Consider the following 24,460-nt stretch of genomic DNA (forward strand, 5'->3'; position numbering starts at 1 on the left):
AGCCTCCCAGCGTCTCCTGCTCTGGTCTGAGATCGAGCAGACCAGAACAGAAGATCGCCAATAACACTGATCTGTTTAATGTCCTATACATAGAACAGATCAGTATTAGCAATCATGGTATTGCTATGAATAGTCCCCTATGGGGACTAATCAAGTGTAAAAAAAAATGTAAAAGTTAAAAAAAAGTGAAAAATCCCCATCCCCAATAAAAAAGTTAAACGTCCGTTTTTTTCCTATTTTACCCCCAAAAAGCGTAAAAAATACATTTTATAGACATATTTGGTATCGCCGCGTGCGTAAATGTCCGAACTATTAAAATAAAATGTTAATGATCCCGTACGGTGAACGGCGTGAACGTAAAAAAAAAAAGTCCAAAATTGCTACTTTTTTTATACATTTTATAAAAAAAAATTATAAAAAATGTATTAAAAGTTTTTTATATGCAAATGTGGTATCAAAATAAAGTACAGATCATGGCGCAAAAAATTTGCCCTCATACCGCCGCTTATACGGAAAAATAAAAAAGTTAGAGGTCATCAAAATAAAGGGATTATAAACGTACCAATTTGGTTAAAAAGTTTGTGATTTTTTTTTTAAGCACAACAATAATATAAAAGTATGTAATAATGGGTATCATTTTAATCATATTGACCCTCAGAATAAAGAACACGTCATTTTTACCGTAAATTGTACGGCGTGAAAAGAAACCTTCCAAAATTATCAAAATAGCATTTTTCTTTTTAATTTCCCCACAAAAATAGTGTTTTTTTTGGTTGCGCCATACATTTTATGATATAATGAGTGATGTCATTACAAAGGACAACTGGTCGCGCAAAAAACAAGCCCTCATACTAGTCTGTCGATGAAAATATAAGAGTTATGATTTTTAGAAGGCGAGGAGGAAAAAATGAAAACTTAAAAATTAAATTGTCTGAGTCCTTAAGGCCAATATGGTCGTTAAGGGGTTAAAAGTAGCCAAACAATATTCAAAAACGCGATTAACTCTGTTTTCTGTTGTCTTTTCTGTGTCGTTTCTGTTCTGCTTGTCTTGTATATGTTCGATGCATTGTTATTAGAGATGAGCGAACTTACAGTAAATTCGATTCGTCACGAACTTCTCGGCTCGGCGGGTGCTGACTTTTCCTGCATAAATGAGTTCAGCTTTCCGGTGCTCCGGTGGGCTAGAAAAGGTGGATACAGTCCTAGGAAAGAGTCTCCTAGGACTGTATCCACCTTTTCCAGCCCACGGGAGCCCCTGAAAGCTGAACTAATTTATGCAGGAAAAGTCATCAACTGTCGAGCCGAGAAGTTTGCGACGAATCAAATTTACTGTAAGTTCGCTCATCTCTAGTTGTTATGTCCTAATGCTGTGAGGCTCTTCCTGCGTTTCTGTGTACGGCCCTTTTTATGTTCTCTTTTTACCTTCTATAAATGTGCTTATCCGCACGTTGTGCGTACTCTCGAGGGTGTCCCCCCCCCCCCCCCTCTTTTTGCTGCTATTATGGCCTCTCTGACCCTTTTTCCCTTTTTTTTGGTTATTTTCTTTCCTGTTCTTCTGTTCTAATTATACCGAGTATATGCAACTTATGGACAGATATTGTACTATTTTTCTATTTTGAAGTTTTATACTTATTCTTTTACAAGGGTAAGACATGGGACATAAGGGTGGGTGCTCTGAGTGTGTGTGGGGAAAGGGGGGATGGGGTTTATGGTTCTTGTTTTGTTGTTTGTTTGTAAACTACAAAATGTTTAATAAAAATTTCTGATTTAAAAAAACAACAAAAAAAAAAACAACGCAATTAACCAATTATGAAACCTCAACACCAAAACAGTGCAATGTCCAGGAGGTCACGGGCTGCGGAGCATAACCCTATAGTTATAAGGGGGGGGGGGGGGGGTGGTAGATAAGATGGTAGAGATATTTAATATAACAAATCCCCCTAGGAGTAAGGATAGATGTTTAGCCCCAATATGGGTAATCAGGAGACGGAAAGGCGGGGGTCGGTGCACTCTGATACTAGATGATTGATCCCTCTGTCCCTGCCTCCAGGGTGGCCTCAACCATGGCTCTGTTCCCTGACCTATATAAGTGAGGGAGAAAACAATAAACAACAGAATAGAAGCAGATATACAGATGTACCTAATAAATGCTTCACAGTCCGTAACCGCCAGGACATTCGATAACCCACAATAACAAACCCCATGTACACACATGTATACAGTGGTATAAAAGCTAAACTCCACTGGTATATAGCCAGATGCCAGGGGTTAAAATATCAATATGGATCCCAATAACAGTTCCAGTGGACTTATATAGGTCAGGGAATGGTACCTTGGTTGAGGCCACCCTGTTAAGGAGGTGGGTCCCTCAAAAAGCAGGGACAGAGGGGACGGGTCAACTAGTATCAGAGTGCACCTACCCCCGCCTGTCAGTCTCCTGATTACTCATATTGGAGCTAAACATCTATCCTTACTCCTAGGGGATTTGTTACATTACATATCTCTACCATCTTATCTAACCCCCCCCCCCTCACTTATAACTATAGGGTTATACTCCGCAGCCCGTGGACATCTCATTGTTTTGGCCTGGAGGTTTCATAATTGGTTTATCACGTTTTTGAATATTGTTTGGCTACTTTTAAGCGATGCATATTAAAGGTTATGTTTTATGACTGTATTCTTATTAAAAAAAAAAAAAAAAAGGCTACTTTTTGGTGAATTTGTTCTTGATACCTCTTTGAATTACCTCAGGAGCCGGTGGATGCTCTTAATCTTTGACAGATCTAAGTGGGTGATATATATTTTGGAGTGTGCACAGAGCAGCAGAATCCCTTTGAAAACAATAGGACTCTGCTGCAAGAAGAATTCTGCTAGCAGAATGTCTGCACTGCTGCTCTATTCAATCTGTATGAAACTGCCAGAGGTAGCTAAGGTGCTGTACTTGGATTAATTCGGACCCTTACTGATCAGGCACTTATCACCAAAATAGTTTAGGTGGGCACTGTCATTATAACTTGTTTTTCTCATTTAATTCCTTAGGTGAAATAAATCAGCTTTCTAATTTACACCCTGTAAAAAAAAAAAAAATAATTATATAATTTACCTGGCCTCTTATATATGGCCACTAGGTGTCTCCCTTCTTTGCCAGACCACATTCAGCCTGCTCAAAAGCACAGGCTTTGGTCTCCAGCAGGACTGGCAGGAGACCAATATCCGAAAATGCCATTTGACCATAGGCAGTGTATAGCTCTCACTCTCTGCCTTTGTATAGAACAGGCGAGAGTAAGCGCTCTGCACGATCGCTCGCACTGTTTATAATCCAGTGTAGGCAGCAGGTCATGGCAGGTCTCGCTGCTCACACTGTCTGTAATAAATCCTGTATAGGCAGCAGGGCTCGGCTCCTAATCCTCCTCTCTGTATACCACATGCACTGATGAACCGAGAGGAGGGGATTCCTGAGCAGCCTGCAGTGCCAGAGCACTGCGTAGATGAGGGGGCATTCCCCAGCTGGCACAATGTCATGAGGCCGTGCTGGGAGGGGGATGGTTAGGGGAGATTGCTGTAGGTAGGGATGTCTATAGAGCTTCTTTTTTTTTTAAGTTAGGTTTAATGACAGGTACTCTTTAAACATCTACATGTTTGCTATGAAAATCTAAAACAGAAATTGTTTTATTTAGAAGGGGGCTGCTGCTGATGTCCAAGGGTGAAATCAATAAAGAATAAATATCCATTGTGCACTTCCTACCTAACTCATTTATCACCTATCTGCATGACAGGTGATAAATGTGTGATTGGTGCGGGTTCGACCCCTCTTTAGCATACACTAAAGGGGTACTCCGCTGCTCAGCGTTTGGAACAAGCTGACGTAATGAGGGGGCGGGGCTATGGCGTCACGAGCTCCCGCCGCCGGCTCCAGTGTTCAGAACGGTTTGTTCCAAACGCTAAGCAGCGTAGTACCCCTTTAAGGGACTGAATAAAATATGTTTTTTTAAGGTATGCTTTATTATAACAAGTGCAGAAATGAGTAGATATGAAATAAAGCTGCACTCACCCACTCAACAGTATAAGCCAAAATGAATCTTTTATTCCAGTGTCCATACAGCAAAGGCCATGGTAAAGCTGGAACTGCGGGGAGCAAGAGCCGTAGCCCTCAGGTGCAGGGAGTTTACCACTAGACAACTAGTTTCGCGTCGGAAATGACGCTTCTTCTGGTCGTGGCATCCAGCTTTACCATGGCCTTTGCTGTATGGACACTGGAATAAAAGATTCATTTTGGCTTATACTATTGAGTGGGTGAGTGCAGCTTTATTTCCTATCTACTCATTTCTGCACTGAAATTTGTTTTACCTTTTAAAGCTGAGCACCCCCACTATACCACGGGACTGCCATTCATTCTGCACGTATTGTTGTAGTGCCTGATTGCCGTCACCTGCCTTATAAGTCTTTTATTATAACAAGCATGAGTGTGTTTAAACTGCTTTCCCCAAGACCTATGTAGGAGTTTCTGGGGATGAAATCTTCTGACCGATTTCCTTTCAGTTTTACAGAAGGCATCAACGTTTCAACATTTTTAAGAAGTCACATTAGTGAAGTAGTAAAACAAAGTTTTGCAAAAATATTACATTGTGAATGGGATTGTGTAAAATGAAAATACATGCACATGTGATATCTGATCATTCTCATGATACACAATTGTGTACTTTAGCTTTATTTTATCTTTATTGTCCATGGTTTATCATTTTGGAAGTGATTAAATAGTTAACTGATCTGAATGGTTATGTAGCCCAGAATATTCCCAAATAGTTTCTGATGCTTAAAGCGTACTTGTCATAAAACCATATTTTGTAAACTAAGGCTGGGTTCACACCACGTTTTCTTAAATACGGTTCCCGTATACGGTTGGGAGGAGGGGGGCGTGGCTTAATCGCGGCGCCCGCACTCAGCCGTGTTCGGGAACCGTATTTAATGCAAGTCTATGAGCCGACCGGAGTGAACCGCAGCCTCCGGTCGGCTTCGTTTTCGGCCGTATGCGGTTTCCCAACCGCAGGCAAAAACGTGGTCGACCACGTTTTTGCCTGCGGTCGGGAAACCGCATACGGCCGAAAACGAAGCCGACCGGAGGCTGCGGTTCACTCCGGTCAGCTCATAGACTTGCATTAAATACGGTTCCCCTATACGGCTGAGTGCGGGCGCCGCGATTAAGCCACGCTCCCAACCGTATACGGGAACCGTATTTAAGAAAACGTGGTGTGAACCCAGCCTAACTCAGATTATATTCTCTATCTTACATCCCTCCTGCCCTTAACATTTTTTTCTGAGCTTTAACCCCTTAGGGACTAAGCCTATTTTCACCTTACAGGGGTACTCTTCCCCTAGACATCTTATCCCCTATCCAAAGGATAAGGGATAAGATGTCAGATCAACAGAGTCCCGCTTCTGGGGACCCGCGGGATCTCTGCTGCGGCACCCCGCTATCCTTACTGCGCAGAGCACACTCGCTCCGTGCGTAATGACCGGCGATACAGGGGCCGGAGCATTGTTACGTCACGTGGAACCCTGGCGATCTGAAATCTTATCCCCTATCCTTTGGATAGGGGATAAGATGTCTAGGGGCGGAGTACCCCTTTGACAGCAAATGTTTGTTTTTGCATTTTCATTTTTCACCTCCTTCCCTTCTAAAAATCATAACTCTTTAAATTTTGCACCTACAGACCCATATAAGGGCTTGTTTTTTTGTGTCACCAATTGTACTTTGTAATGACATCACTTATTTTATTATATAATCTGCAATGAAACACCCCAAAAATTATTTGTGGGGTGAAATAAAAAGACGCCATTTTGTAACTTTTCGAGGCTCTCGTTTCTACGCAGTTCACTTTTTGGTAAAAATTATACATTATGTTTATTTACATTATGTTTAAAATTGGCATCTTCTGACCCCTATAATTTTTTTATTTTTCTGTGTACGGGGCGGTAGTTTTTATCGGGACCATTTTTGTTTTGATGGGACTTTTTGATCACTTTTTATTAAAGGAAAACTGTAGTGGTCAAAAATCCCTGCCCAAATGTTCCCCAAACAAAAGTTATACAATTCAGTCAATTAGTTCTATTTACCTATATGCAGCAGTTTCTGAGATATTAAAGTTGCCAGCATAGCCCAGTAGTCCTGCGTCCGTCCCCTATTCATTACATTGCAGCCGCCATCTTGGGGACGGAGATCTCTTCCTCCCAGCAGTGTTTGTGCTCCCCCTAGCCTCTGTCAGGTCCTCCCTGCTTATGCATATGCATGAGCGGGTGCTTTCTGAGGCAGCCATAGGCTCATCCTCAGAAACGCCCCTATCTATAAGATTCAAGCAGGGGGACAATGAGGACGTCCACAGCTCCTCCCCCCTCCCCTCCCCTGCTCTGTCTACATAGGACCTCACTTATCACGGGGAGGATTCAAGTTTTCATGGGGGAAACACAGAGCAAACCACAGAGCGGGGAGGGGGGAAGGGAGGACGTGTGTGTGGAGGAGACATATTACACTGCACAGGCTGGTGGTGTATAGACTACAGGGAATAAATATCATACTGATTCTGTGTGTGAGAGGGGGGGGGGGACTACTGAATGACACATGCTGGGAGTTGTAGTCCCTGTTATGTGTGTGTGTGTATGCCAGTGTTTCCCAACCAGGGAATGCTGGGAGTAGTAGTTTTGCAACATCTGGAGGCACCCTGGTTGGGAAACACTGGTGTATGAACTACAACTCCCAGGAGACTCCTGATACAATAGAGGTGTTGGTGAACTACAACTCCCAAGAGACTACAGAGATACAATAGAGGTGTTGGTGAACTACAACTCCCAGGAGACTACAGAGATACAATATAGGTGTTGGTGAACTACAACTCCCAGGAGACTGCCTGTGTGATTGAGTGTATACAGGAGAGCCGAGTGTGATTGTGTGTATACAGCAGAGCTGAGTGTGTGATTGTGTGTATACAGCAGAGCCTCTGCTCTGCTGTATACACTCGATCACACACTCAGCTCTGCTGTATACACACGATCACACACTCGGCTCTGCTGTATGCACCTGATCACACACTCGGCTCTGCTGTATAGACACAATCACACTCGGCTCTCCTATATACACTCGATCACACACTCAGCTCTGCTGTATACACACGATCACACTCTCGGCCCTGCTGTATACACACATTCACACACTCGGCTCTGCTGTATACATATGATCACACATTCGGCTCTACTTTATACACTCGAACAGCAGAAAGCTGTCACGGCATGCTTGGATGTATAGTCTTACAACAGCTGGAGTCACCTCTGCAACTCCAAGCATGCACATACAGCAGAAAGCTGACAGGGCATGCTGGGATTTGTAGTCTTGCAACAGCTGGAGGCACCACTGGAATTCCCAGCATGCCCGAACAGCATATTAAATAACTGGGCATGCTTGGAGTTGGAGTTGTGAAAAAGATGGAGGGACCCCTATCAGGACAGTTTTATAGACAAACAATTATGTTTTTTTTTCCATTTTTACTTTCACTATCCACTCTCCAGTGCTGACACTGCTGATTCTAGCTATGCAGACTGTCTGTCTACAGTGAGCACGGAGGCAGCTGCTTCATCACTGGACAGGAGCCAGTGTGGGGAGGGGGAGATGAGCAGAAGGGGAGGGTGTATGCATAGGGAAGGGAGATGTGGGCGTTACAATATAATAATTTGCTCGGAGGATAGAACAGGGGGAGGGCAGCAGCTTACAGGAAGTAAGCACAAGGCATGATGGGAGATGTAGTTTTTCTTTCACTTGTCCTCAGTAATTCATGTGCTGATAGCGGGAGAACGGCTGGGCCAATTTTGATGGGGGAGACATTGTTGGAAAGGTCTTTCAAAGACCTATTAAATGAGGTAAAAAAAAGTTTTTTTGCCCAGCACTGCAGATGTCCTTTAATATTTTTATGGTATATGAAGTGACCAAAAATGCACAATTTTGGACTTTGGTATTTTTATTTTTTTTTACGTGTATGCCATCGAGCGCGTGGTTTAGCTAACCTAATATTTTAATAGTTCGGACATTTACACACTCGGCGGTATCACATATGATTATTTTTATTCTTTTACATTATTTCTATTACATTATTTTATAAAAAAAAATGGAAAAGGGGGTTATTTAAACTTTTAATAGGGAAGGGGCTAATGAACTTTTTTTTTTTTACACTTTTTTTTTTTTTTTACACTTTTTTTTTTAATCCCGCCATAGGGAGCTAAAACATGCAATCTTAAACAGTCATACACAGATCAATGCTATGCCATTGCACAGACCTGATCAGTGGAACCGGCAATCTGCTGCTTTAGCCTGCTGCGCAGACATGTAGCAGTAGATCGCTGATCAGACAACGGAGAGGCAGATGAGGACCCTCAGGATTTTGTCGTGATAGTCCCGATCAGCTCCGCTGAGCTGCCGGGATTCTTTTACTTTCTCTTTAGATGCCGCGATCGAATTTGATCGCGGCGTCTAAAGGGTTGATGCCGGGCAGCGGCCCTATCGGCCATGCCTGGCATTAAATGTGGGTCCTGGCTGCCCGTAGCAACTGGGACCCACCGGTTTTAACCTGTTCTCCACCAGTGAGAACGGTTTAAACCTGTTAAACAAGACTAGGGTGTACAGGTACACCCTGAGTGCTTAAGGAGCGGGATGCAGGGAGTATGCTTACGCCCTGCGTCCCCAAGAGGTTAAATCTGCACTATCAGTTATTAAAACTTTTTATATGTTGTACAGGGTGGGCCATTTATATGGATACACCTTAATAAAATGGAAATGGTTGGTGATATTAACTTCCTGTTTTGGCACATTAGTATACGTGAGGGGGGAAACTTTTCAAGATGGGTGGTGACCATGGTGGCCATTTTGAATCCAACTTTTGTTTTTTTCAATAGGAAGAGAGTCACGTGACACATCAAACTTATTGGGAATTTCACAAGAAAAACAATGATGTGCTTGGTTTTAACGTAACTTTATTCTTTCATGAGTTATTTACAAGTTTCTGACCACTTATAAACTTATTCAATGTGCTGCCCATTGTGTTGGATTGTCAATGCAACCCTCTTCTCCCACTCTTCACACACTGATAGCAACACCGCAGGAGAAATGCTAGAACAGGCTTCCAGTATCCGTAGTTTCAGTTGCTGCAGAACAAAAATTGGAACAGGACCCTCAGTTTCCAGAGAGGAAAGGGTTACAGAGCAAGGCTACCAGGCTCCAGAGAGCAGAGTCAGCAGAGGGAGGGGGGGGGGGGGGTGCAGGTAAGAGAGGGACACGCCCCCTCCCTTTAAGAAGATGGAAAAGACTGTGAGCAGCTATAATATGCTATTTTCTACTATTTTCTAGTGAAATATGGGTGACAACATTACATATACATGGTCATGAGGAAATTGAAGGTCCAGCGCAGGATAACGGGCAATAAAAGCCAAAATTTATTGTAGATTCAAGCCATAGGACAGCAGGACACAAGGTTACGCGTTTCAGCCAGAAAAAACAGCCTTACTCATACAAAGATACAAAAAGGCCATTCCTTTATGGGAAGTGGTGAAAGGGAACGCCCAGGTGTACACCTGGCGTAATCAAACCCACCAGATCCCATAGTGGAAATACAAAAACATATGTATACATTCAAAACTGAACACATTGTAAAAAAACAGCATAGTTACAAAAACAATGCATAATTACAGTTATAAAAATAATGATGGCATGGACATAGTTAAAAGTATATATGCACATATACAATGGCAAATATAAATGCCAGAATAAAAAAACTTTTAAAAATATAACGTATAAAGAAAAAAAATATAAATATATCTTTCTATTACCATAAGAGGAGAGGCACGGGGACCATATAAATATAGGGTCGCAGTCGTAGACAGGTGTGCCAATATCAGACACCAAATGTTTAATATCTATAATGTTATCAAAAAATATATTAATAGTGTTAAATCACATCCTGTCTACGATTGAGACCCTTAGGGAATCTACAGTCTAATTCCATAATCCAATATACGGTACCTCACGATCTAGTAATTTTTTTCTGAAATTACCCCCTCTTTTGGGAGGGATAACCCTTTCAATCCCACATAGGACCATTGAAGAGTAATCACCCTGGTGTACCTGAGTACCATGTTGGGTCACCATTGATGTATGTCGGGAATTAAAAAGAGCGATATCTGAAATGTGTTTCCTGGTTCTAATTTTAAGAGAGTTAGAGGTACATCCAACATATTGGGTTCTGCAGGTGGTACAAGAATACCAATGGTACAAGTATATACATGGTCAGGATGAGGTACTGAGTAACATATAACTGTTTGTTTGTGTTTTTGTTTTTTGTAGGCTCTGACAGGTACACTTTAAAAAGCTCTGTATCATACCTTTCCCCTTGCTCACATTGTGTGAGCTCCAGTCAGGAGAAAGTAGGTGTTCCCCAGTAGGCCCGATGTCACTGAAGCCTGCGAGAGCTGTGCCTCGCCATGCCCCGCACGCACTTCTTGAGTTTGGTCTCCTGCCAGGCCGGGAGGAGACCAATCTAACTGATTGACTTACGGCAGGGAACAGAACAGAGCCACCTAGTGGCCGTTTTGTCAATCACATTAAAAATGTGTAAAGGTTGAGAATTTTAACAGCAAGTAAATAGCAAAGTGTCTTAATACATAAGGAACCATATATTAAAAGTTTAGTTTTGTGACTATTTAATGGGAATGTGATAGTTAATACACTGCTTTAATACACTTTATTCTGCTTGTGGTTTTTTTTTTTCTGCCCTGTCCAGGGCAGTTCTGGGGTGATGGGAAGTGCTTGCTGCCATTCTTTAGATAAACTGCTTGACCTATGTTCTGACCCCAAGCTAATGTAGTAGAGGTTAACAGCAAGGTTGCATGTCTAAATGACAACTAGATATATAAAGAGGTTTTTGTTTGTTTTGGTATTCAAGATGTGCACTGACCTTATCTCTTTCACTGTGTATAGGATCAGGTAGACCACCTTATATCCCTGAAGATTGAAGCTTGCTCTCTGAATTCCAAGCTGGCAGTAGCAGAGCGTAAGAAAATCCTCCAGGACTTGGAGAGCGAGAACCCTAAGATTAAACTCTTGTACATAACTCCTGAAATGACTGCAGCCTCTTCCTTCCAGCCAACCCTAAATATGTTGCTCTCCAGAGGTCTCCTCTCCTACCTCATCATAGATGAAGCTCACTGTGTTTCTGACTGGGGTCACGACTTCCGACCTGATTATCAGCGCTTGGGATCTTTGCGTTCACGTTTGCCACAGACGCCTTGTGTTGCCCTCACTGCTACTGCCACGAAACAAGTGCAGGATGACATCATAGCTTCACTGAATCTACGCAAACCTATTGAAATGTTTAAAACACCCTGCTTTCGTAGCAACCTATTCTACGATATACAGATAAAAGATTTACTGGGAGATTCGTATGGGAATCTGAAGGACTTCTGCTTGAAAGCTCTGGGAGAAAAAAAATCTTCCGGGGTAATGACAGTCACAATTTATCAACTAAATAAAAGTGTCATTCACAATGCGTTTGGAAAGTCTTCAGACCCTTTAACTTGTTTCACGCTTTATGTTGTGGCCTTGTGCTAAAATAAAAAAAAAAAAAGTTTTCCACTATCATTCTGCACTTAATACCCTTTAATGACGTAGTAAAAACAGAGAGTGACATAAGTATTCATACCCTGTACTTAGTAAAAATACCTTTTGGCAGTGACTATAGCCTTCAGTCTTCTTGGGTTTGATGCAACAAGGTTGCCACACCAGGAGTTGGCAATTTTCTGCCATTCTTTTCTGCACATCCTCTCAGGCTCTGTCAGGTTAGATGGGGACCGTCAGTGAAAGACATTTTCAGACCTTTCCATAAATGTTCGACTTGATTCAAGCCAGTGCTCTGACTGGGTTATTCTGTGTTGTCTTGGCTGTGTGCGTAGGGTCATTGTGGGAGATATATCAAAACATATGCAGAGGCAAAGTGGAGCAGTTGCCCATAACAACCAAAAAGATTGCTTCCCTCACTTTTCAGAGGCTTTTTTCTAAATAAAAGAAGCAATCTGGTTGCGATTGGCAACTGCACCACTCATCTTGTACGCAGGTTTTGATCAATCTACCTCACAGTTATCTTGGAAGATGAACCGTTCGGCCCAGTCTGAGGTCCAGAACACTCTGGATCAGGTTTTTATTAAGAATCAATCCCTCCTGACCGGCCAGTCTCCCTGTCACAGGGACGCTTAGAACTGAGACCAAAAAGTTCAATATTTGTTTCATCAGAGAATCTTGTTTCTCACAGTCTGACAATCCTTTAGGTTATATATATATATATATATATATATATATATAACTCCAGGAGGCTTTCATGTGTCTCCAGGTGGCTTGTTTCTGGCCGTTCTGCCATAAAGCCCAGAATGGTTCAATGCTGCGTTGATGGTCGACCTTCTGAAAGTTTCTCCCATTTGCCAATCTTTACAGCCCAGCCAGAGTGACCATTGGGTTATTGGTTACCTATCTTACCAAGGCCTTCTCCCTCTATTTCTTAATTTGAGGGTTAGGAGCTCTAGGAAGAGTCCTACTTGTTCCAGTCATTCTCCGTTTAAAGGGATACTGCCGCCAAAATGAACTTATCCCCTACCCACAGGATAAGTAGTTGATCGTGGCGGGTCCAACCGATGTGACCCCCGTGATCTCTGGAATGGGACCTGGCTCTGAGTGAGGAGCGTGTATGGTAGATGGCACACACTCCATTGATTTCTATGGGAGCTCTGAAGAGACCGAAGTTGGGAATCATCGGCTCTTCCATAGAAATTAATGGGAGTGCATGCCATCTAGCGTTAGACAACACGCACTCCACACTGAGATAGACGGGGATCCCTTCCGGAGATTGCGGATAGGGGATAAGTTAATTTTGCCTTCAGTACTCCTTTAACAATAATGCAAACCATTTTGCTCTTGAGAACATTCAGAATTATGGGGGATTTTTTCTTTAATTAGCACAAGGCCTCAACATAATATGTGAAAGGGTCTGAAGACTTTCCAAATGCATTGTATTTCAGCAGTTATGTTGTTTTTTTCTCGGAAAATTGTACATCTACAAAATGCAACTGGTCTTTATGAATATGGTTTAGCTGCTTCTTAAATTAGAGTGCAGCATCCTGAGTCAGGAGCTGGATAGTCCAGTCAGTTTTGTACCAGAGCATGTTTTTGGTCGTACGTGTGGGGGCTTAAGGTTAAAAGACGTAAAGGTTAGAGTCAACTGTATTTATTTACTGTCTGCATCTGTTGTGTTAACCACTGTTAAGTTTTTTGCCATCCCTATTAGAAATATGTGCGCCATGATTCACATTGCTGTCCCATGTACATATACCTTGATGTATGCAATCCTTGAACAGCAGTTCGAGGGTGTATATTGCTGTGCAAAATTTTTGCAAGTTCAGTTGGAAACCCAGATCCTGTATCTGAAGGAGCAACTGGAGAGATTGGATTTATTGGCATTTTGTTAGGGAGTCTGCTGCTCAATGAGCGAGCACTTTCTGAGACCGAGGTGGGGTGGATATTGGTATGGTGGTGCAGGAAAAGGAGTCCGCTAGCATATGGACATTTGAAAGACAGGGTAAAAGGATGGGGTCAGCAAGGCCAGCCCTTATCTTGCACACCCCAACAAGTTTGTCACATTGGCGGATACAGTTCAGCGTTGGCACTGCTGCAGCAAGACAGTGCCTCAGACAATGTCTGCCTCAGTAAGGAGGGGAGTAGGAGTGCAGGGCAGGCCAAACAGGTGCTGGTAGTGGGCAATTCAGTTAAGAGAGAGACAGACAGGGTGATCTCATACAAAGACTGGGATCGTTAAACATTGTGTTGTCTTCCTGGCGCGTGAGTTTGGCACATCACTTAACGGGTTTACAGATTACTAGGGGGGCCTGGTGAAGACCCAGCTGTCATGGTGCACATTAGCACCAATGACAAAGTAAGAAGTAGGTGGAGTGTCTTTAAAAAAAAAATAAAAAAATTCATGGAGTTATGTAGCAAGCTCAAAGGTGTACTCCTCCCCTAGACATGTTATCCCCTAGCCAAAGGATGGGGGATAACTTGTGTGATCACACGGGGTATGGCCATGGGGACCCCCCATGATCTCCAGGCTGGTGCTGCGGCGTGACGGTCACAGAAGCGCCAGGTCATGCCATGCCTCCTTAATGCAGGTCTATGGGAGGGGCGTGACGGCTAGTACACCGCTGTCACGCCTCCTCCCATAAACATGATAGGAGGAGGTGTGGCGGCTGTGTTTGCCAGTCATCTGGCACGGAGCAAAGTATGATCTGTGCACCGGATGACGGGTGCCGCGGCAGAGATCGCGGGGGTTTTCCTGCGGCTGAATCCCCGCAATCAGACATGTTATCCCTTATCCTTTGGATAGGGGATAACATGTCTAGCAGCAAAGTACCCCTTTAAGGCAAGGACCTCCATGGTAATATTTTCTGAAATTCTTCCTATAAAACATGCCACACCAAACAGGCAGTGGGAGATTAGGGAGGTAAACGAGTGGCTAGAAAATTGATGGTGGAAGGAGGGGTTTGGGTTTCTGAAGAACTTGGCCGACTTCTCTGTCAGATACAGGCTCTACGGTAGGGACGGGCTGCACCTCAATAGGGAGGGTGCAGCTGTGCTCGGGGAGAAGATGGCCAGAAGGATGGAGGAGTGTTTAATCTACAGGGTGCGGGGTCACATAAGGAAACTGCAAGACAGTGTAGATAGAGAACTGGGACTTATTAACCTACTTGGAGGTGGAGCGAATGGTAGGGGTAGAATAGTTAATAGGGATAGGCTGAATAGGAAAAAAAAAAACTTGTACACCTCTAAATTGCATGTCGACCAATGCTAGAAGTCTGATCAACAAGATTGATTAATTGGAGTTGATAGTGTCTGAGGAAAATGATGACATAGTGGGAATAAGGGAGACATGGTTAGATGATAGCTATGACTGAGCAGTTAACATCCAGGGTTAAAGTCTATTTAGAAAGGATTGGAAAAAACGGAAAGATGGAGGAGGGGTAGGGGGATTTTCCTTTATGTTAAGTCTAGTCTAAAGGCTGCAATGCAGAAGGATATATGTGAGCGAAATGACGGTCGAGTCATTATGGGTAGAAATAGATGGATAGAAAAACAATAAAATACTGATTGGGCTTTGCTTTAATCCACCATATATAATAGAAGCAGAGATTCTATTTTTGAGGCAAATACATAAGACGGCAAACCACTAAGAGGTGTTTATTATGGGGGACTTTAACTATCCTGATATAAATTGGGAAACTGAGCCCTCATAGGAGAAACAGGGTTTTGTCTATAGCTGAAGACAGTGGGAGAGATTTATCAAAACCTGTCCAGAAAAAAGCAACCCATCCGATTACTGTATCTGCTTCTTTTCAATAATAATAAAAAAAATCTAGTTTGTTGCTTTAGGTAACTGGTCAGCTTTTCCTCTGCACAGGTTTTGATGATAAATCTCAGTTATATTTCCCAAATAGTGCTGAACCCGACCATAGGAGGCACCCTACTTGACTTAAATGGGTTATCCAGGAATAGAAAAACAGTTACTTTCTTTTAAAAAATGCTCCCCGTCTGTTTCCAGGTTGTGTGTGGTTCTGCAGTTCAGTTCTATTGAAGTGAATGAAGCCAATTTGTTAAACCACACCCTATGTGGAGACAGTCGTGGAACTGTTTTTGAAAGAAATTAGCTGTGTGTTTCTATTCCTGAATAACCCCTTTAAAGGGGAACACGACTCCCCAGCGTTTGGAACATTTAGTTCCTAACACTGGGAGTGGGCTTCGGGGGTCGCCACGCCCCCTTGTGATGTCACGCCCCCCCGCTCATGATGTCACACCCAGCCCCCTCAATACAAGACCCCTGAAGACCGCTCCCAGTGTTAGGAACTAAATGTTCCGAACGCTGGGGAGTGGAGTACTCCTTTAATATTAACCAGCTGACCTGACAACTAATGTGCAGGTAGGCGGACACCTAGGAAATAGTAGCCACAATGTAATACACTATAACTTTGTCCTTTAGGTGGGTGTTCTGTAGACAAGCCACAAGATCAATGGGGGAGATTTATCAACCTGTGTAGAGGAAGAGTGATGCAGTTGTGCATTACAACCAATCAGATAACTTTTCATTTCTAAAAAGACCTCTGAAATATGAAAGAAGCAATCTGATTGGTTGCTAGGGGCAACTGCACCACTCTTTCCCTGCACCTGTCTTGATAAATCTCCCCCAATGAATTTTAGAAAAGCAAAGTTTGATTAGCTCAGAGAAGCCCTTAACGTAATAGACTGGGATAATGGGAGAATTTATCAAAACCTGTGTAGAGGAAAAGTTGCCCATCCGATTGCTTCTTTCATTTTTAAAAAGACCTCTGAGAAATAAAAGAAGCAATCTGATTGGTTTCTATGTGCAACTGGTGAGCTTTTCCTCTGCACAGGTTGTGATAAATCTCCCGCAGTGTCTGCAAAAACTCTTAAAGGGGTACCCCGCTGCCCTGCTTCCGGAGCTCCGCTCCCCAGGGTCCAGAAGTTTATTGTTCCGAACGCTGTGTGCGGGCTTCCGTGTTCAGGGCCACCTCTCGTGTCCCCATACCAGCCCCCTCCCCTTAGACTTTCGTTGAGAGGGCGGGTGTGACGTCATGAGGGTGTAGCGTGACGTCACGATGGGCGGCCCTGAACACGGAAGCCCGCACGCTGCATTCGGAACAATAAACTTCCGGACACTGGGGAGCGGAGCTCCGGAAGCAGGGCAATGGAGTACCACTTTAAACTCCTCAAAAATATATCTTATATCAGGGGAAAACCAATGTGCAAGTATAAAAAAGCAAAAGGGCAATAAATAACTAAGAGTATGTTTACACTTGCGTATTTTTTCTGCAGATTGACTCCAAAGGGCAGCAAAATCTGCAGAAGCAAATCTGCTACAGAAAATATTCACGTGAATGCACCAATAAAAAAGCATTTAAGCTACTAAAACAGGAAGGTGGTGAAGAAACATTAAAAAGTTATAGGGTAAAAATAAAATAAGTAAAAAACAAATAAAAGCAGCAAAATTGGAGACAGAAAAACTCTGAGGCCCTCATTTACTATTCTAAACCCGACTTGTTTTGTCGTTTTTTTTTTGGCGCATCTCTGTCTGCGCCATGTCGCAGACATCGTGCGCCAGTCTGCGACACGATGCAACATTTTTTCCCGACGGACCCGATGTGGATTCTCCCAAACCCGAAAAAGGGGCGTAACCCGACATTTCTGAGCTTTCCCACGTATTTATAAAGGTTTCCAACCCGAATTTGTTGAATTGTTGGGGATTTTTTCCCAACAACTCAGAGGAGTTGGAAACCAAAACCCAGTGCGACAAACAGGATGCGACATAATAATAAATAACAGGGGAAAAAAAAGCAGTCGCGTAAGAAAGCAATATAGACTTACAACCCGGTTTTCTAAGTAAATGAGGGCCTGAGAGTAAAAATAGCCCCAAAATATTCGTTAATTACATAAAATGTAAAAAGGTATAAAATAAAATGTGAAACTGAAATCTTTGGCCCTTTAAAAGGTAATGAGGGAGAAATTATAGACTGAGATCAGGAAAAAGAACATATTTAACATATTTTTCTGCACTTTTTACAGCGGAAAAAAAAAATGGCATATAAAATACAGCAAGATCAGGTAAATTCTTCCTTAGATGTCACCTGTTTAACTCAGGAAGAAGTACAGTGCATGCAAAAAAAATCTAAATAGACAAATCACCAGGTCCAGATGGCATTCACCCCTGCTTACTAAGAGAGTTAAATAATGTGATTCAGACCCCGATGTATAATATTTGGAATTCTATCAAAAAGCGACCCTCTGAATTATAGGCCTATTAGCCTAACTTCCATTATACAGTATGTAGATTGTTTAAGGTTTTCTGAAATATGCTGCAGTGGAGTATCTCAATGAAAATAAATGTATGACTCTTTATCGGCATAGGTTTATGAGGCATCGGTCCTGTCAGACTAAATTGATCAGCTTTTATGAGGAGGTGAGCTCAAGACTGGATTGGGGTGAATCACTAGATGTTGTACCTATTGTTTTTTTCCTAAACCTTTGACTTTGTGCCACATAAAAGTTGGTGCATAAAATGAGAAGCATTGGGCTATAGGAAATTGTGTGAGTTACTGCCTCAGTGATAGGAAACAAAGGGTGGTTATTAATGGCACTTACGGTACTCTGGGTGACTGTTACTAGCGGGGTACAACAGGGGTAAGTTTTGGGTCCTATTTTTTTAAAATATATTTATTAATGACCTTGTTGAGGGATTTTTCAGTAAAGTAGCAGAGCTTTGTATCATTCGCAAAGACTGATAAGTGGTTACCACAATAGAGGACAGTGCACTGTTACAAATGGATCTGGATAGGTTGGAGGCTTGAGCTGGGAAATGGCATATTGAATTTAAAATAGATAAATGTAAGGTTATGCACATGGGTAGGAAAAATCCATGCTGGGAGTATGTACTAAATGGTAAAACACTGGTAGGGGGGCATCAAAAGGGACATAGATGTATATGACAAATAATCCTACCTCTGTACAAATCACTTCTTAGGTATAGTGGAGCTGGAAACGGTTCAAAGACAGGCAACCAAAAATAATAAAAGAAATGGGATGACTACAATACCCATAAAGAATAATTTAGAACTGGAGTTTTGTTTAGAAACAAAAGACATCTTAGGGGTGACCAAATAACTATGTATAAATATATCACAGGGTGGTACAGAGATCTCATGATTTATTTGTACCCAGGACTGTATACCAAGGAGGCATCCTTTACATCTAGAGGAAAGAAGGCCTCTACACCTGCACAGACAGGGTTTTCTCCCGGAGGGGGTGGTCATGGTGAACTCATTAAAAGAGTTCAAAAAGGGGCCTTGATGCATTCATAAAGAGTAAAATTACAAGTTATGGTTACTAGATTTATAGGGACAAAGCGTTGATCTGGGGATTTATTCTTATTCAATCTGCCATATTTGGAGTCAAAAAGGAATTCCCCCTTGGTATGGGGCAATTGGCATCAGCCTTATAATGTTTTTTTTGCCTTCCCCTGGATCATCACAGTAGAGATGCAGGACAGATATATATGTTGAACTTGATGGACTTTTGTCTTTTTTCAACCTTATGAACTATGTTACTATGTTCAGTGGTATGCGTGTAGCTCACCCCTGCTGCTTTTCTCCAGTGCACCTGTGCTGCGGACCCGCCCCCGGCTTCTCAGCACTAGCGTATGAAGGGATATGTCCGGCACTCATGGCGTATGGATAAAAGAATGCTTGCTTTATTGAAGTCTTGACACAGATATTGCATACATAATGGCTTGTTTGATGCGTTTCGCACCCACCGGTGCTTAATCGTAGATTCAAGTCTACGATTAAGCCCCGGTGGGTGCGAAACACGTCAGACAAGCCTTTCTGTATGTGATATCTGTTTCAAGACTTCAATAAAGCAGGCATTCTTTTATCCATACGCCTTGAGTGCCGAACATATCCTTTTAGAAGTATGTTGCTGTATTTCTAAACAGTATAATTGTCGAGTATTTCCATCTTCAAGAGTGTATGTGAGAGTGAAACATACTAATGAACGGACAATACTATCTGGAAGAGAATGAAATTCATGTGCTCTGACACCACTTTGCCTACTTATTTCTCTTACAGCAGTTTCCAGGTTGTGGAATAGTCTACTGTAGGACCAGGGAGGCTTGTGAAGAAGTAGCAACTCAGTTGTCTCAGCGGGGTGTCCCTTCTAAAGCCTACCATGCAGGTGAGTGAAAGCCAGTTTACCTTGTTTTAGTCTTTTGGGTATTCCTCTCAGGGCCAAATTAAGGATGGTAATGGCCCCGGGCAAAATTCTGTTGAAGGCCCCCTCCGTTTTATTTCTTAGTTTTGCTAAGCCGATAACTTTACAAGACAGACAATATTGATCACAAAAGTAGATAGGGGATGTATGGGGCAGGGGTCATCAAATCTCAGCTCATATTCCTTAGTGAATTCAGACCTCGGTCTTTGGGGGAAAAAAGCACCAAATTATGTCCAGCAAATGTGCACTTTTATATAGCAAGTATAGCAGAGCTGAATTTGTCAACACAAATAGATGCCTTGTAATATTACAATAAATTAAACCAAATTACAAATCGCACTATGCTGCATCTTACAAATTCACCTCTGCTGAATTTATATCTAGCCCAGGTTCTAAGGGTAATTTAACACAGACAACTCTGCATATCTTATTAGGATATGTCATTACTTCTTTTTGGTGGGGATTCAACTTTCATGACCCCCCCAATGATATTTACAATAAGGGGGCCGCAGAGCTCATTTAGCAATGTCTCATTCTGAGATTACCCTGGAAAGTGGCGCTCCTGGATATCTGCAATAGCGAAGACGAAAGGATATCCTGCACTCAACGCAACATTTAGGGTCCAACGGCTCCTCTACTGGGCTTCCAGCGGACGGGGCTTCTTCCGGCCTTGTTTACATCATTGTGCTGTGCAGGTAAATAGTGCAATGCTGTGATCTGGTGACATGTCTTGCAGATAGCAAAAAAAAAAAAAAAACTTATAACACCCTTAACATAAAACATATTTTAGAGCAGAACAAAGGACAAATCTGTCAATACTTAATTAAATGGAGACATATCGAGCCTATCATTTAACCCTAACGGGGCCCTGAGCATCTAACCGCAGTATCCAGGGGGCTTCCGTTTGCAGTAATAGCTGGCTCCTATCCATTCTTTTTGGACATCTGTCAATCAATTCAATACCCCCGAATATCAGGTTAGAACAGTCACCATTATGGATAGTTTGCATATGGTGAACAAAATGAGGGGAACCTCCCCCTTTCTTGACTGAGTATAGATGTTCCCGTAATCTTACTCAAAGCGGTCTCTCTGTTTTTCCGATATAGAATTTAAGGCAGCAGCAAAGCATGAAATACACAACAAACGAGCTCCGGCATGTAATGAGTTCTCTTACAGCATATTCATGATCTCCCAGAATACCAATACTAGTGTTGATATTAAATTTACATTGGGCACAAAAACCACACTTCTTATTGCCCTTAGGGAAACCACTGGTTAACCAATTTTCTTGCTTATCCTTTTGTCTTTGGTTATTTTTACTCTTCAAAAAATCCCTAATAGTGGTATTTCTCTTAAACATCACTATAGGTCTGTTGGCAGCTGTTTCTGCAATGTCGTGGTCAGATAATAGCAAATGCCAGTTGCTAGATATTGCAGCCTTTATGGTGGAATTCAGTGGGCTGTTCTTAAATGGGCACTGTCAGATACAAAAATGTTTGATATGTTGTAAAGCATGCAAAACCAATAGGTTTTGCAATTGCTTTCATTAGAAAATTTTCAGTATTTCATACAGAAAAAGCCAGTCAAACAACTGCCCCCCCTGCCTGCTTGGACACATACTAGTCCTGCTGTATCCATGCATAATCACCTATGTCATGGACACACTTCCTTGATAGACAGCTGTGAGTGCAGGGCTCACAGCTGGAGGAAAAGTCCTCTCAGTGAAGCTTGTGTCCCGCTGCTGTCAGTGAGGACAAGCTGGGAGTTGTAGTTTTGCTAATGCTAGGGGAGATGTGAGCAGACAGCATACTGAGGGAGGGGGCGGAGACCTGCACAGTGAGGCCACGCCCCCTCCCTTTGGAGGAATTCAGACTAGTGAGCTAAATTAAAAGTGTAATAAAAAAAATAAAAATAAAGGTGCTAGACACATAAAAATTAGATGCACATGGTCAGGATTAGGTACTGAGTGATATAGTAAAAAAAATAATTTTTTGTTGGATCTGACGGGGACGCTTTAAATGTAAAGGTAAACCTATTATTTGTAGTATTATCAGAAGTACCACCTTTTGATTAAAAAATTAGGCTTTCTCTGTCTTTAGCACTAGCTTTTTTATATGCTTGGTTTATCACTTTCTCTGGATAACCCCTCTTTTTTTAGTCTTAAAGCATACCTGTCAGATCCAACAAAAAAACATTTTTTTAAATCTATCACTCAGCACCTAATCCTGACCATGTACATCTAATTTTTATGTGTCTAGCACCTTTTATTTTTTTTTTTTATCACGCTTTTAATTTAGCTCACTAGTCTGACTTCCTCTCAAAGAAAGGGGGCGTGGTCTCACTGTGCAGGTCTCCACCCCCTCCCTCAGTATGCTGTCTGCTCACATCTCCCCTAGCATTAGCAAAACTACAACTCCCAGCTTGTCCTCACTGACAATAGCGGGACACAAGATGACAGTCGGAGGATTTTTCCTCCAGCTGTGAGCCCTGCACTCACAGCTGTCAATCAAGGAAGTGTGTCCATGACATAGGTGATGATGCTTGTATACAGCAGGACTAGTATGTGTCCAAGCAGGCATGGGGGGGCAGTTGTTTGACTGGCTTTTTCAGTATGAAATACTGAAAATTTTCGAATGAAAGCAATTGCAATACCTATTGGTTTAAATTAACTGCTGATTGAGACTCAAAATTACTTTGATCAGTGTTATTCCTCCTAAGTCTCAAACTGACTATAGGGAATTCCGTTCTTCACATGCACTGGATGAGAGCTCCTATAATGCAGTAGCGCATTCCTTGCCACATCTTTTCTATAACCCTGTGTTTTAAGCTGGCCTTTGACTACAACTAACCTCAAGTCCAGGAACTCCAAGCTTTTGTCACCGTAGACACTGGTAAATGCCATGTTCATCCGGTTCTCTAGATTAAGAAATGCCACAAAGTTATCAAATTGCTCTTTTGACCCCTCCCAGACCACCAGAACATCGTCCATATACCTCCAATAGGCTTTAATATTGCTCACGAAAGGATTGAATGTACTACATAGATATTCTTTTTCAAGGATTGCTAGGAAGTTATTTGCATAGGAGCCTGGGGTGGGACTCCCCATAGCAGTTCCTGTGCATTGTCTAAACCATTGGTTATCATATTGGAAGGTGTTATTTCTTAAAATAAACATAAGGGCATTGCAAATGAAATCAACAATCCTCAGATTTATCTTTCTGGTCAAGACAGTGCGGACGGCCTGTACACCCTCATCATGAGGGATTCGGGTGTACACAGCCTCAACATCAATCGAAGCCAGAGAAAATGATTCCTGCCAATGGAACTCATGTATAAACTTCAATACGTCACCCGTATTTTTTAGGTAAGAGGCCATCTCGGTTAGTAGGGGTCTCAGGGCCGAGCCCACATATTTTTAGAAATATTCCATCACCTAACCCACCCCTGCCACAATTGGCTGACCAGGGGGATGGGTCCTGGATTTATGAACCCTAGGGAGGAGATACCATCTAGAATTCATAGGATGAGAGGGTATCAAGCGTTCTGCTAACTTTAAATCCACAACTCCCATTTCCACGTATCTTCTCAAAAAGGACCTAAACTTATCTTTAATCCTCACAGTGGGGTTGGACTTCAAATTCCCCTAAGTGGACTCGTCCTGTAATTGACGTAAAGCTTCTGCATTAAATTGATTGAAAGACCATAAACCATGCTTCCTCCTTTATCTGCCCTAGTTACAACTAGATTTTCCTGATTAGCATACAAGACTTTCTTTCTCTTCCAATGAGATGTTACTGGTGGCTTGAGGGTAAATAAGAGCCTTCATCTTTTTTACCGCTTTTTTACCGCTTTAAAAAATAAATCAATAGGGCTCCTAGGTGTCAATGGTGTAAAGCGTTTTGCACGTTCAGGGACAGTAAACTCAGAGCCTGGTTCCTCAGCTGCCAGTTCGGCCAACATTCTGGTATTCCCCAATTCCTCAGTGCTAAAACCGGATACAGGACTAAAGCCCAGTGGACTAATTCTACGTGGAGTATCACATTCAGGTACCTTAGGGATATCTCCGGTATGTGAGCAAAGAATTTAGCTAAATTAATCTTCCTTATTGCCCTAAACAAATCAATTTCAGGGTACGTTCACACATACAGGATCCTGCGCAGATTTGATGCGCAGGATTTGTAACTGCAGATTAGAAGCTGTGCTCAGTAATTTAGTTTACATTGAAATCTGCTGCAGAAAATCCTGTGCCTCAAATCCTGTGCATCAAATCTGCGTACGTGTGAATGCACCCTTAAAAGAGGTGAAATCAAAATTTTCCATTGAACCGAAATTCAAACCTTTAGACAGAGCCAATAGAGTATTCTTGGGGAGAATTACATCTGTAAGATTCCCTACCAAAAATTCTTCACTTACTCCTTCCACCTTCCTTCTACCCCTTTTCTCTTCTGATAGAACTTTAGAACTTTCCTCTAGGTTTTTCTTTTTCTGACCCCCCCCCCCCCCGGCTGGTCCTTCTAAAGGGGATCCCTGTGCATTCGTATCTCTTGGCATGTATTC

At 42.3% G+C, this 24,460-nt stretch overlaps 1 protein-coding gene across 5 annotated transcripts in view; it reads left to right on the forward strand.

Annotated features, from left to right (window-relative positions):
* The window catches only part of RECQL5 (RecQ like helicase 5), a 164,617-nt gene that overhangs the window by 9,925 nt on the left and 130,232 nt on the right, over positions 1 to 24,460 (forward strand). For all 5 annotated transcript variants that reach the window (XM_056550097.1, XM_056550102.1, XM_056550099.1 and 2 more), the window contains exons 4-5: positions 11,012 to 11,530; positions 19,762 to 19,867. In XM_056550097.1, the coding sequence (XP_056406072.1) occupies positions 11,012 to 11,530; positions 19,762 to 19,867 (625 nt within the window). The remainder of the gene's footprint in view (positions 1 to 11,011; positions 11,531 to 19,761; positions 19,868 to 24,460) is intronic.

The sequence above is a fragment of the Hyla sarda genome, chromosome 13 (assembly GCF_029499605.1).
Source record: "Hyla sarda isolate aHylSar1 chromosome 13, aHylSar1.hap1, whole genome shotgun sequence".
Taxonomy (NCBI): domain Eukaryota; kingdom Metazoa; phylum Chordata; class Amphibia; order Anura; family Hylidae; genus Hyla; species Hyla sarda.